Here is a 13,376-nt window from a genome sequence, read left to right as displayed (position 1 = left end):
AACTTACTATGGCTGTGTAAAACGTGCAGACGACGCCGTTGAGGATGATGGAAGACCACACCGGTATGCCAGTCACTGTAAAAACAGATGCCACGCAGGTGCGTTGTGAATACTGACGAAGGTGTCGTAGAAAAGAATAACTACAAACGAATTCAGTCATTTATTTATTTGTTCATTTACTTGGTAACTGAAGTCGTCCAAGCGCCTTCACCCGTAAAGCGTTAATTTCCCTTAACGGCGTGCTTCATTCTCCCGATGTAGCTTTGGCGCGTAAAACCGAAATCTGGTTTTTTTAACTTTTCGCGACCATGCAGGACCAGGCTTACTGCTTACAAGCCTTCGCTATTAGTAGTATTAGTAGACGCTGCTGGCTGATATCTCGCCGGATAATAGTGGCCTTCACATGAACGCGACATAAGGCGCAGCGAACGCAGCATCTGCCGCGTCGGCGTCATGTAAACGGCAGGATTTGTTCAGAAGGCGTGGCGAAGACACTGGGCCAGCAGGCTTGGACGCGCTGTTTTGCACGTGCACCAGCTCACTGCGATGCGCTTTCGTCGTAACCGTGCAATTTGATTGCGGGGTTCGACGCGCCGAAGATATACACCCGGGCTATGAGGCGCGCCGTAGTGGAGGGCTCCGGATTAATTTGGACCACATGGGCATCTTTAGCGTGCGCCGAAACCTCGACACACGGACCTTATCGCTTTTAGTGGCCATCTGGAAAGCAGCCACCACGGCCGGGATTGAACCCGCCTCCTTGGGCTCAGCAGCAAAGCACCTTAGCCGCTGAGCCACCGCGGCTAATTGCGCACGGGGCTACCCAGAGACCTGGTACGCGACTCCAAGTGCGGCGGACACAGTGGTCTCCCGCCGTGAGCAGTCTCATCATTGCCTACGGTGAGTGGTCCCGTCTCTTGGCTGTCAGGGCCGCGGCTGTTAAGACGAGATAAGCGCCTGGCGGAACACCGAAATGTGGGTCATGCTGCAGCTTCAGCGCTTAAATGACTATACGGCGGCGGCCCGAACGTTATCTCATGTGCCATGCTCCCCTTGCACCACGCGTATACGCTGACCGAAGCTCCGCTGCGTTTCACGGGCGAGACACCCCCATCCTACGCATCTTCCGAGTCGTGACCAGCTTCGTAAAGCCGGTCGCTATTTCTTCCCAACACCCGTGGTCAAACATTGGAGAGTTTTAGCTGACCGCTTTCGACGGCCCGCTCCGTATTCGGCGGGCCTCTCTGCGCAACCGGAGTCAACGCCGTTCGCGGCCAAGCGCGCCACGCATGCGCAATGGCGCTCCCGCTTGCTATCGGAGCGGCGCGGACTGTGAAAAACGGTCAGCTAAAACTCGCTATAACTGTCTCATCCCGTCTTAGCTACAAGTACGTTTCAACCTCACTCCGCGGTTACCTATAAAATGACTACATTACCGCTTATAATGTGTCCTTGTGTTACACAATAAGAGTCTTGTAATAGATCTAACTACACTTCCCGACTCAAGACTTACCAATTCAATTATGCAAGTTAGAAGCGGGGAAAGGAATTTGAAACCCAACTATCCCAGTGCCGGAATTCTCAGTTTCCCCCATTACATGTTCACTTCAAGGGGTCCATTCCGAGCGAGCCCCTGATTGGCTGAAACCCGAATGTGACGCAGCACGTTGCAAGGCAGGGCGTGCATTTCATTGGTCCGAGGCCTCACAAGTGCAACTACGTCACGATTGAAATGGTCGCCAAATAGATATTTCTGAAACGGGCACAACTCAGAGTTGTGCGCACACAGTAGAGATGTCTTTTTTACAGATATACTAGAAGGACTTTGAGGCATTCTCAGTACGAGTGCAGTCAAGGTATCCTGGTCTTGTGAAGAGCGTTTCTTAAGGAAATGTCTACTTTTTACACAGAATGACGACGATAGCAAACACACAAAACATTTGTTGGCAATTAGTTCGGTGTGCCTAAGACACCGCGGAAAACGAGTTTTGCTCTAATAAGGCGCCACTTTGAGTCTGGTGAAGCTGAATTTAGGCCAGGAATTTTAAACTTTTCTGCTTCTTTTCTTCCAGCTTCTTTTGTTATGTAAATACATTCCCGTAGTTCGAACCTCATGGGTATAAAATTACGTTCATCTAGAGCACGCTTTCCTTTATTTCCCTCTCGCTTCAAAGACTTAAAAAATATGTATAGTATTAAACTAAAAAAATGCTTACCAGATCCTAGGGCCAGAGATGGGCCGTACAGAACGACCCCCATATACAGTAGCTGAAACATGTCAGGAAAAAAAAAAACATCTATTTAATCACGATGCTTACTAATGCCGTACAGATGGTTTTTGTAGAACCGTCAAACAAGAGCAAATATTCTGATTTTACGGTGATGTCGTCGGGAGAACCGGTGAAAAAAAGATATGATATAAGCTTCTACATAGATCCTATACAATATCGACCACTTTTATTCTTGCCTGCCCTATAAGTTATTTTTGAGTGGCTATAGTATTGGTCCCCCCCCCCCCCCCAGATAATGAATGTACTCCCACTCGCGCGCACACACAACACACACACACTCATGCGCGCGCACACTGGCGCACACACACACGCACGCACACACACATGCACTGAACAGGTTTATTTCCGTGTGCTGCACATGTCTTGAGTCAGTTCTCGATAACATAAGGGCAAGGTGCAGCTGTTACAGGACGCCGAAACTGTCAATTGCTGATAGACCCAGAGGGAAAACTCACCGTTTGCACAATGAAGACGGCCGACGCAATATTCCTGACGGCAGTAGAATTAAACCTTTTTTCCAAGTACTGAAAAATTGCAGAAATAAGGTTTGTTCAGCCTTACGTGTAAAAAATAAGTATGCTTTGAAATATTGCATGGAAATCAAGCACTCCTCCGTAATACTCCGTAATAGGTGGTTCATGTTTTGATGGAAAAAATAATTACAGCTCACAGCAGTGCGCGGATGGCTGAGAGTGGTTCACAATAAATAACCATGTAATCAGAAGTAATAATTATTCTAGATCGCACCGAGACGGCGTCAGACAAGGAGGGGGAGAAAAGCGAACGGAAAGGCTGGGAGGTTAACCAGGAGTAGACCCCGGTTGGCTACCTCGGCAGCGCGGGATTCAGGGGACGAGAAGAAAAGTGAGTACGAGAAAGGGGGAAGATGGGAGGAGAAGCGCACGCACTCATATTTTTGTCAGGTACTAAGGTCGTTCGTGTAAATTTGCAACGTTAAAGAAACAGGAGACCAAAGCTCTCTTCTGACCGACCATTCTAGAGGTTGCAAATGTCTAACACGCTCACTAATACAATGGACACGAAGAGAAAAAAATTACTGCCGCTTAGCTCAGCTAACCTTGTATATGCAAAGCAAAAGCTTGGCTTAGTCTGAATCTTGGTTTCGCTTGGTTAACCTTTGCTATACCTTCATTGCCAACCACACACGCCTCAACGCCTTTCGGGGCTCGCCTTGCTTTCTTTCGCGGCGAACGCGGCGTTCCTCTTCGCCGGGCGCAAGATGAGTCACGTTGCCCTAGACGACCCAGCGGCGCATGCGTGGGAAGCGGCGGGGTTGGTCGGCTGCCGATCAGCTGAGCGCCCGCAACCGCGTGCCGCTCAGCTGATCAGCTGAGCAGAACGACTGAAAACGGGGCCTTGTGCGCAGTGCCGAAAACGGGCCCGGCGAATCACGCGATGGGCTTCGAGGGGTGTGTCACAAGGGGTGTGTCTGAGGTCAAAAGGTGAATTTGCGCATCCGCGGCGACACCCGTGGACGAAAGTAGTAACGCTTTGCTATAAAAATACAAGGACACCTGAGCGCTCCTTATGATATACCGGTTGCGAAAACATGAGCGTCCAAACACTTAGCAGCGCGAACACTGCAGCTGAGAGAAGCCTCCACTGTGAGTGAAGCGTCTCGTACATTTATCCGCTAAGGGTCCTTGTTCAGCGAAGAAAATGTGGGACACTGAGATATGAAAATGCGCTTACGAAAGGCGCAAAAATTTTCGCTAAAAATTTCAGTGGTTGAAGGCTGCTGCATAGAATGTGCTCGGGTTCCGAACGTGGATGATTCTAACCTTCGTATCCTGGTCCCCGCAGTAACCATAAGGTCTGTTAGTGGAGCGAGGTCGAATATATGAACAACAAGAAGGAAAGAGGAACATCGGCCATACAAATCATTTGTCCTCGCGCCACATATCCAAGTACCGATCTAGTTTATTGATGTTGCCGGCGTTCTAGGGTCACAAAGGAACCTGCGTGCCCTCTGGTATCAAGTTAGCATGCTCTCTATAAACTTTTTAGTCTGTTTACGTTCAGCGGAAACCAGTAAATATTTTCCACAATCAGAAGCTGTTTGAGCAAATCGGCTACACTGAGAGAAAATCCTTGGAAAGTGCGCGAACAACAGATAGTTTTATTTGGTGCTATACTACTGTGCGCAACATTTTTGTACAAGATGTGTCGTGGTATTATCACAAAGTCTGAGTTCACCTCTTTTTTCTCTTTATGCGTCACAATGATATGCTAAATGTTTGTTCAAACAACGCTTGCGGCGCAACTGGAAATACTACCACTTGCTTTACTTGTTTTAATGGTGCGTTGGGAGTTAAAGGAAACGGACGAGGGGGGGGGGGGGGTAGCGTCACCATGAAGCTATAGGACTGTAACGTTACTTTTTCTGGAGCCATATTATCGACGTCGTGACTTTTCTGTGAATTCCCTTAGTTGTTTTACGCAAACGATCGGGGAAGTATGCCCGTAAAGGTCTGACGAAAAGCCGCGCAGTTTTGAGCTTTGCGTACAAAAATCACCGCAAAACTGCCTAATAATGCACACAAAGATATATAGAACACTCGATAGAAGAGCCAGTGAAAATACGCCATCCTCTTAGATAAACTTTTGTTTATATTTTCTACGCCAGCCAGAAATTTGATACAGGGGGCAGCCAAGAAACAGGTAGACCTTGCAGTTGGTGCTGTTAATCGTCATAAAAATTGAAAATTGGGAATGCGCACGCCCAAAATTTGTCAGCCGGAAGTACGGGACTAAACTGAAAGCCTATCAGGAAACGCTTCCGGTCAAGATGGCGAATTCACGGGAAACTCGCCAAGTCGAAATTGCGGCCCCCTTCTAATTTATACACGTCTCGCGACGAAAACAACAAAAACGGTTTTTCCCGTACCTCATTTATGCTTGTGATGTCCATCTTGTAGTACATTGGCAGGAAGACGTACGCGGCCAAAAGCACAGCCAGGGACGACGATATGGCGCCCATCCAGATAGCCGATCCGCGCACAAACACTTCCGAAGGAAGTCCAAGGATGGCGATAGAAGAGAGAAAGCTGGCCATCATAGACATAGACACCGGCAGCCATCCCAGTTCCTTGTTCGCGGTCAAAAACTGCTTGTTGGACTTGGACCGCCGGTCTCTCCACGCGAAAAACACGCCGATGCCAGCCGACAGCACCAAGAAGCCAATCAACACCACGTAGTCCAACACGGCGAAGGTACCGATGCTCATCGTGCTATCTGTATTGAGAAAGCCTCGGGGCTAGAACCTTAACTTTGTTTGGTCAAAAAAGTACCGTGACGGTAGTGCTATCGAGTCGGGCACTTGCCTGAAATACTGCTGCACTTTTTGCTCCGCTTAGTTTGTACGTCCTGAGCGCTTACTTGGTTTGACTTCCTGTATTTAAAACTGATACCACCTGGCTTTCAAATTACCTATACTTGACCTTGACCTTGCTAGAAATTGCTGCTTGGGAAGGTCGCTCTTATCGCTGGACTACTCCTCACTATCAACGCGTCTTCTTCGGGCAACTTGTTCCTGTATACGCGGCCTCCTAACCTCTCTCCTTGCTTCAGGTAATTCCGATAAATGTGATGGAAAGGAGAACTTCCCTGCGCGTTCAATGGAAACTCCGGTTATTGTTTCAAGCTATCCACAGTGACCGACCACCACTTGTAGCTCCAGTTCCCTGAGCCTGCAGCTACTCTGGTTTTGCACCAGTGTAGACGAATCGAACGCGCTGGGTTGTCACTTGCCCGCCGTGGCGCCGTCTTCACGTGAAGATTGTCTGTGCGTCCACGCTCTCTTGGTCACCCTTTGAAAGCCCTCCGCACTTGTTGGCTGGCGCTTCGTCGCGTCTCGTGCGCGTCAGGCGTTGACTAGATGAGATTCAGCCGTGAAGGAAAACCTTGACGGAATCGATTCTTTGCACGAGTACACCTGATGTTCTTTCTTTGGCCTCAGTACCATTCCCAGAAACCTGAGCACTACGCAGCCGTTCACCTAGGGTCCGTTATTATTCCTTGCGGCAGAAACACAATCGTTTTGAAAGGAGTCCTGCTTTCTGATCGTAGATGTGTAGAGGGTTGTACTGCGTTGGAAATCCGGTGCCAATTAGAAGCCACGCTTGACGTCCAGGTTAACTGCAAATGTATAAAAATTGAAAAGCGTACCAGACCAGATTGATTAAATGAATGAATGATTGAACAAATGATTATTTTTGATGTTGATGGCTGTTGTGAACAATGGGAAAGACAAAGTGAGGGTGAGGGAGAAAGTGCGCAAACGTTCAAGATATCCCAATATATTCTTACAGCGGCAAAACGTGCAATTTTAGGCTTTCTAGCACAAGAGGAAACATATGAAACCGTTTTTCTTTTCTTGTAAGGGCTCAATAAACCCTCTTAACACGTGTACGTGCGCATTTATCGCGCCTATAGTGTCTTGTAATAAAACGTGCTACTCAAAAAAGGTGAAACCGTCTTAGCAAATTTAAAGCAAGAACAACGACAGCACGATAAGCAGGCAAACATAAGCTGAGTGCTTTACTGCCACTTTGCCTGTATCTAATCTGTTTCTGGAGAGGCAGCGGTGAGAGGCAAAGCCTTATCTGACACCTTCTCACTGTGGTCTGAAAGCGATGAACGCGTTATGGGTGAATGTCCTGGGCAGGGGTCAAGAGTCACGTTCGAGCATGTGTTAACTTCTTGAATTGTAAACATGCCCCCGGCCAAGCAAATTGAATAAATACTCCCGAACGAATAATGGGGAAAAGTAACATCAAAATGTTTAACCCTTGTCTTGATTTCGTGAACAAAACTCGCAATGCACCGGGGTGGCACGGATCTTCAAGGCACTGGACACCACACGGGGCAAACATTTTTCGGAACTGCATACAGGCAGCACATTCCGCTACACCCGCCATACTTCTTGGCCGACAACCCAATGTTTTCTATTAAGCGTGTTTTTCAGTTTTTAGCAGACGTCAAATTTTTACAGCTTTTCACATATAATGCATAATCGATCCCAGCCCTATATACGTATAGCCCATCCTGGCCGTATACACTAGCCATCTTCATTGTCTTTTATTCCGTTTCACTTTTTTTTGTACTGACATAATTTAGTATGTAAATTTACATCTGTGTCATTAATTAACTTTGTCGGGCCCTGTTTGCCCTAGTTGGCATTTCCCCATTAAACACGAACCATCATCATCATCACAACACGCATGCTCGCGCGATGGGACTCAGTCGCCAGACTACTCGCAGCTCTCACCCCGCCAGAACACTCGAAGTATTGCGTCACTTCGGCCTCTCGATAAACGAGGATCACGTGACGCAAGAAGCCGGAGAAAACTCTTGTGGGAGAATGCTCGGCCAGCCGGGTTAGGCACGCCGAATTCTTCAAATGTAAACACCCCCGCCGCTGATGGAAAACTATAAGAAACAAAGAAAGCGTAAGGTACCGACAGAGCGTGAACGAATCGTTCGGCTCTTAGGAGATGTCGAAAATGGGAGGTTTCGGAAATGGCGTTCTCATTGTGGTGTTTTAAAGCAGTGACTTCCTCTTTGACTTTTTATTTTGAGAGCCCAGGTACATGGGTTCGACCCCGGCCGCAGTGGCCGATGGAAGTGAAAAACGAAAACGCCTGTGAGGCAAGATTTTTTCACACGTTAACGATTCCCAGGGCTTCAAACTTAATCCGGAGCCCTCCACTGCGGCGCGCCTCATTTACCATCATACGATTTTTTCTGTTGGTTGACACCGCATTGAATCCTAACAAAACTGGCTATTTTTGGAGCATCTTAGCGAACCGAACTTAAAGTAGGGAAGGAGTGCGCACATCGGAACAGGAAAACTAAGTCTGTTTCACACGTGTTTAATTTAGGTGTCCTTTTTTTACCGACAATAAGTGCGCACAGAGTGCATGCCACGTGCGCAACAAGCTTTCAATAATATTTATTTCCCATGTAAGAAAGTTAGACGCCATTGAAAAGTTAGGTATTCGTTTAGTTCGAAAGCGTTATGCACCCCACGAGGCCAAATACCCGGCGTTATGAGCAGCTGTTCCAAAATTCCACTTCGGCGTACCTGAGAACGGCTGTGGAATAAAAGGCTGCCAAAAGAAGTAAAGCACAAAAGGTAATACTAGCGTTAGCCCCTCCCGGCTTCATTGTGCGCCAGTGGAAAAAGCCATTCTGCTTGTCGGTCGTCGGAGCTGTTGAAAAGACACTCGCGCCGCATCTCGGAATGGAAAGTGCTTCGACCTTCAGGTGGGTCCAATTCTAGGTAGCCCTGTTCAGTGGCGTGCGCAAGGGGGGGGATTGAGAATCCGAACACTTACTCTTCGTGTTATTCAACAACGACTACCGACGATAGCTATCTTTCTGTAGCAAATGTTGTTCCTGTAAAACTTACGGGAATGCAACGTCTGCACTCAATGCAACGATCTGCCATTTAGCAATGCTCCTGAGGGAAAACAATCGGAAGCTTCAGCAAATTACGCGCAATGCATTCCGAAGCTGTTTTTGATTACGAGTTGGTTTTGTTTTGTCTGTTTTTTTTTTCTTTTAGTTTTTTTTTGCCTCCATTTCATGTTCTCTATCTCCTTTTTCTTGGGGCGGGGGGAGGGGTGATGTAGGGGGGTACGATTGCTGCAGAAACAAAATTCGGCGTACACCACTGTGTCACTCTTTACATTTTTATTTTTACGTGTTTATTCTATTTTAGTCTTTTTTTATACGGGGGTGCAATTTTACGCTTACGCTTTTAAGCAAACGGATATTTCAGCAGGCGTGCCAAGACGAAACTAACTTTGTGGCTAACTATATGATCACGAGGGGTCTTTCTTCTCTTCTCGCATTTAAACTATCGAGCGATGCGATGCGATGAGGGGCAGAGGTAGAGAAAAGGGCCCGAAACTGTCTGGCGTGGGGTGCCGACATCATATGAGGCAAAAAATATTTCTCAGCTCCTGTTTCTTCAATCTCATTCCCTCCCCGCTTACACAGCTGTAGCGTTTCCTTTCCCAGTGGCGGCTTCTCCACACCCAATCGACTTCCATCGCTCTGTTCCTTTCGTCAGCCGATTGATACGGCCTCGCAGGCAGCTGTGTTAGCATTTCGACATCGCGGTTCAGCGCGAAGTAGAAACAAACAAAAGCCTGCCTCTCGGTCAGCGCCCTATTCATTGCTGCTTCCTCTGACTAAAGGCGTTTCGCCACTGGCTATCGTGTCCCGAGCAACAATCGCTCGGTGTACAAACTCTATCTTGCGTTACTGGTATGCAAGCGTAGTCCTTAACGGTAAAGTGGATCAAAGGAGAGCCGGGTGACCCGACGGAAAAAAGCACTTGCTGAATACTGCTGCAAGGAGCAAAGAAAGACGTCACACACGTGTTCTGTCCATGGTCATGCACGCATCTGCTGGACGACGAATGCGCTATGTCAAGCTCTCGTAGCTGCAACTAACCTTATCTAGCCTATCTGGGGCTTCCTTCTTCAGCGGCATCTCCACCATTGCGACTTCGAGGGGTGAGGCTCTGTTCCCGGCCACAATGTTTAGGGGTGAAGCCCTTTGGGGCTGTTGGCGTCTCCTGTCGTCATCATCGTAATCGTCGTCTCATGTAGCCATGCATGTACTAAAACATCTGAAAACTCGTTTACGCCTCGCGCTAGAACGTAACGCGTACTAAAAAAGAAGCAACTTCCTCCAGCGAGAGAGCAAACAACGAACATACAAATGTTGATGTGCTTCATTTGTGACTCTCTTCAGGGACGAACACGCGCAAAAATGGTACAGCGTGCCCCAAGTTGAGACTTGGCATGCGAAAATTCTGATTTCGCGCTTCTTTCCTTCTGCGCTCCTCACAACTTTAAAGGGTATGAAATTCATCCACGTGCGGTTCAAGCAGAACGTTATGCTATATTACTTGTTGACTGATTAGGTGAGTTATTAAATTTCAGTAACCGCCTCTTCAAATACTCTCCCCCGTGTTACCCTTCCTTCGCATCCTTCGCCTCCTTTTCCCCGGCCTTGTTGGCGTGCATGCGTGGTACACTGCACATATCGCATGCAGAAATCGGCGCCATACCCGACGTAGAAGCTCCTTCATCCCAAGTTCCAGAGCTTTGTTGGCGCGTCAGTCTCCTGGGGCCTTCCGCCACTCACAGCGCCTGGTTGATCGTCTCACGGGACACACAATGCTTTCGCATTCAAACACGCGCCGTTTCTGCCGCGGTTGTAGTACTTAAAGCTCTCAAATTCCTGGAATCTTAGCGCGATACGCTGCTTGAAACACCGGCTTTATCGCCTCGCGAGGCACAAAATGCTGTCGCGTGAATAAAGCTGCGGTCACCGACCACCGAACCCGTGATAGCGCGATGATTCGCTAAGCGAATGGCGTAGACAGCGCTCGTCCGGTTTGTAATTCGAATTCAAATTATGGGGTTTTTTTACAGCCTGAAGCTACACCCGGGCTATGAGGCACGCCGTATTTGAGGAGGGCTCCGGATTAATTTCGACCACCCGGAGGTCTTTGACGGGCTCCGAGATCGCGACACACAGGCGTTTTCGATTTTCGCCTCTATACAACTGCTGGGTATACTGTATGTGGCACCGTTAGAAGGACAGGTTTTTAGCCGCTGAGCCCACTTGGAGCTGTTGAACCCGATGAATGCGGAGACACGTAATTGGCTGCAGTGCCCCGCACACCTTTCGTCGCTGTTCGACTAGCTATTGTATGAACCATTCATGTAACTCCTAGTGATCGTTGTATACGCTTAGGGCACAGTTTTCGTTCCACACTGGGGTCCGGACACAAATGAATAGGTAAATTTTAGACGCTACACTGTCAATAAACAAAACAATACAAAAATGCGCGGCCAGTTATGGGTACACGCTAGGCATCTCACTGGGAGGTCCGGGAAAATAACTGTGGGAACAAATTAGCTGCAGAATCAGTTGGAACACTGTGTAAAAATAAGCATTATACTGCATGCGGTGCCTTAGACTTAAAATGCGTTATTTTAATGCAAATAACGCCACTTCGAATAAGATGTGATGCGAGATTATTGAGACGTGAAAAAAAAAACTAAATAAAAAGGTCGTGCACCAATAAAACGCAAGGTGAGCGAAGCCTTGTAAATAAATGAAAATGAAATCCCAAAAAACGTATTCTAAAATTCAAAAGAGCCTCCGAAAGCGCTTTAGGAGAAAACACTTTGTATCTCTTGCCTCCCGTTTTCCATCTTGCTTGCACAAAGATCTTCAGTTTCATGAATTATTGCATGTCCTATATATGGGCCCCTCTTTTTGCCTCACAATCCTAGCGATGATCCTCGTAATCTCGCCGTTATGGCCTTGAAATAACCAAAATAGTTATTGAGCACTCCGAGCTCACATCAGTCAGCTCTATAAGTGTGTGAAACGAAAATAAAATGTAAAAGGTTCGTTTTACATTCCTACCACGTACCAATACATGGCGCAAAAAGGAGGAGAAAAGTGAGCGGATGGGCCGGGACGTTAACCAGGTGTAGAGCTCGGTCTGCTGTCGTGCAGTGTGGTAGTGAGGTTCAGGGGATAAAAGGCGCGAGAATTTCGACGCACAGAAGCCCCGAAAGATAAAAAATTCAATACGTTTCTTCACGTATGGTAATACCCCGTATAGAAATACACGTACAGAAATACCCAGGAGAAATTATTGTTTAGGGATGTCCCTCATCAAGTCAACTTTTCAGCCCATCGCCTGTGCTCTCTCTCTATCTCTTTTTTTTTTTTTTTGGCGCGTGCTAGAAACATAGAACATGAAGGGAAAAAGGGACGCTGGCATACCTCAAAAATTTCGTCGACCAGCAGCGAAGCGGGCCTCCCCGAATGGTTGTATCACTCCCGCCGTCCGCGCTTCCTGTTCTTGCAGACGAGGCCGCGTCTGGACGGTGCAGACGAGCGAAGGTCGCCGATAGAAGTGACGCCTCTTGGTTCCATGCGCGGTCGAATTGGTCACATCCTCTGGACGCGCGTCAAGGCGCCCGCGACCACGTGAGAAGATGGAGAAGGGAGGAGGAAGAGGAGAGCAGACGAAGGAGGAGGAGCGGAGGCAGCGGCGAAGGTGGCGGAAGAGAGCCGAAGAAAGGTGCTGCTCCCTTATCGCTAACCTAAGAGCGCGGGTAAGGACGCGCCAACAGCCTGGTAATTCGCGACCCTTGGAGGTAATATAAACAGTTGATAGCGGCTCCACTGTGCGCGAACCCCAGTGCTGCGCAAATGAGCGTGCGAGCAGGGAGAGCGACCGGCACTTTCCCAAAGAAAACGAGAAAAAATTAAAAGAGGGGCACAAAAAGAGGAAAAATCTCGGTCGGTTTGCTAAATCAGTTGTACTTTGCTCCTCAACGGGATTGGACAGTGCCCACTGTCTACGCCTAGGTCTGCCTTTTCAAGGGAAGAAGCGTCGTTTCAAGACCAACATATCTTTGTGACGTCTGTGAGCAGAGACTTCAGTGGGTCTGCACGAGAGCGATTGTGTTCGTTCTCGCTGTTTTGTGAGCACCACCAAGTTAAGCAAAAATGCGTTACTACGCCATTTTCTTGTGCAAATCACTTCAAGATGAAGGAAAAAATTGCAGCCCTATGTAGCGTTATACGTGCAATGAGCTTGGGAGCGGATTCTCTATGTCACCATGTGTTCTGTGCTCAAAACTAGCGATGTAGAAAGGAATCGGGTAGCATAATCGTTATCACTAGTCTTGCAAAACTAGAGCGGCAGCCATGCGGAGAAGGGGGCTGGGGTTGACTAATAGCCAGATTATCCCAGCTGCACACCGGCTAGCCACAAAAAGAACGACAGCCTACTGACCGAGGGGCTAAAGGGACGAAACAAAATCAATTCTCGGCAAATGTCGTCAATCCAGTTATGAAAAGAGAAAGCTATGGACGCAACACCAGTTTGTTAAATCTGTACGTCTTCTTTTGGAATATCCCCAGAAGCAGCCGCCATTACACCGGCATGCACTGCTACTTCCCTGCAGTGCACTGACGTATTACCGGTGATGTCATCGGAAACGACGCCATGAC

The 13,376-nt window shown here is 48.0% G+C and overlaps 1 protein-coding gene across 1 annotated transcript in view; it reads right to left on the bottom strand.

The window, feature by feature from the left end:
- LOC144152015 (sodium-coupled monocarboxylate transporter 1-like) overlaps nucleotides 1–12,278 on the bottom strand; it is a 36,915-nt gene extending 24,637 nt beyond the window's left edge. The window contains exons 1-5 of the mRNA XM_077683200.1: nucleotides 12,138–12,278; nucleotides 5,200–6,449; nucleotides 2,747–2,815; nucleotides 2,217–2,268; nucleotides 8–75 (exon numbers count right to left, since the gene is read on the bottom strand). Coding sequence (XP_077539326.1) covers nucleotides 8–75; nucleotides 2,217–2,268; nucleotides 2,747–2,815; nucleotides 5,200–5,538 — 528 coding nt within the window. The 5' untranslated portion in view covers nucleotides 5,539–6,449; nucleotides 12,138–12,278. The remainder of the gene's footprint in view (nucleotides 1–7; nucleotides 76–2,216; nucleotides 2,269–2,746; nucleotides 2,816–5,199; nucleotides 6,450–12,137) is intronic.
- Between the last annotated feature and the right edge of the window lie 1,098 nt (nucleotides 12,279–13,376).

The sequence above is a fragment of the Haemaphysalis longicornis genome, unplaced genomic scaffold (genome assembly GCF_048455015.1).
Source record: "Haemaphysalis longicornis isolate Haplotype H1 unplaced genomic scaffold, Haemaphysalis longicornis Haplotype H1 scaffold_9, whole genome shotgun sequence".
Lineage (NCBI taxonomy): Eukaryota > Metazoa > Arthropoda > Arachnida > Ixodida > Ixodidae > Haemaphysalis > Haemaphysalis longicornis.
Note: the sequence above shows the minus strand (reverse complement) of the source record. Positions and strands in the feature narration are given on the sequence as shown.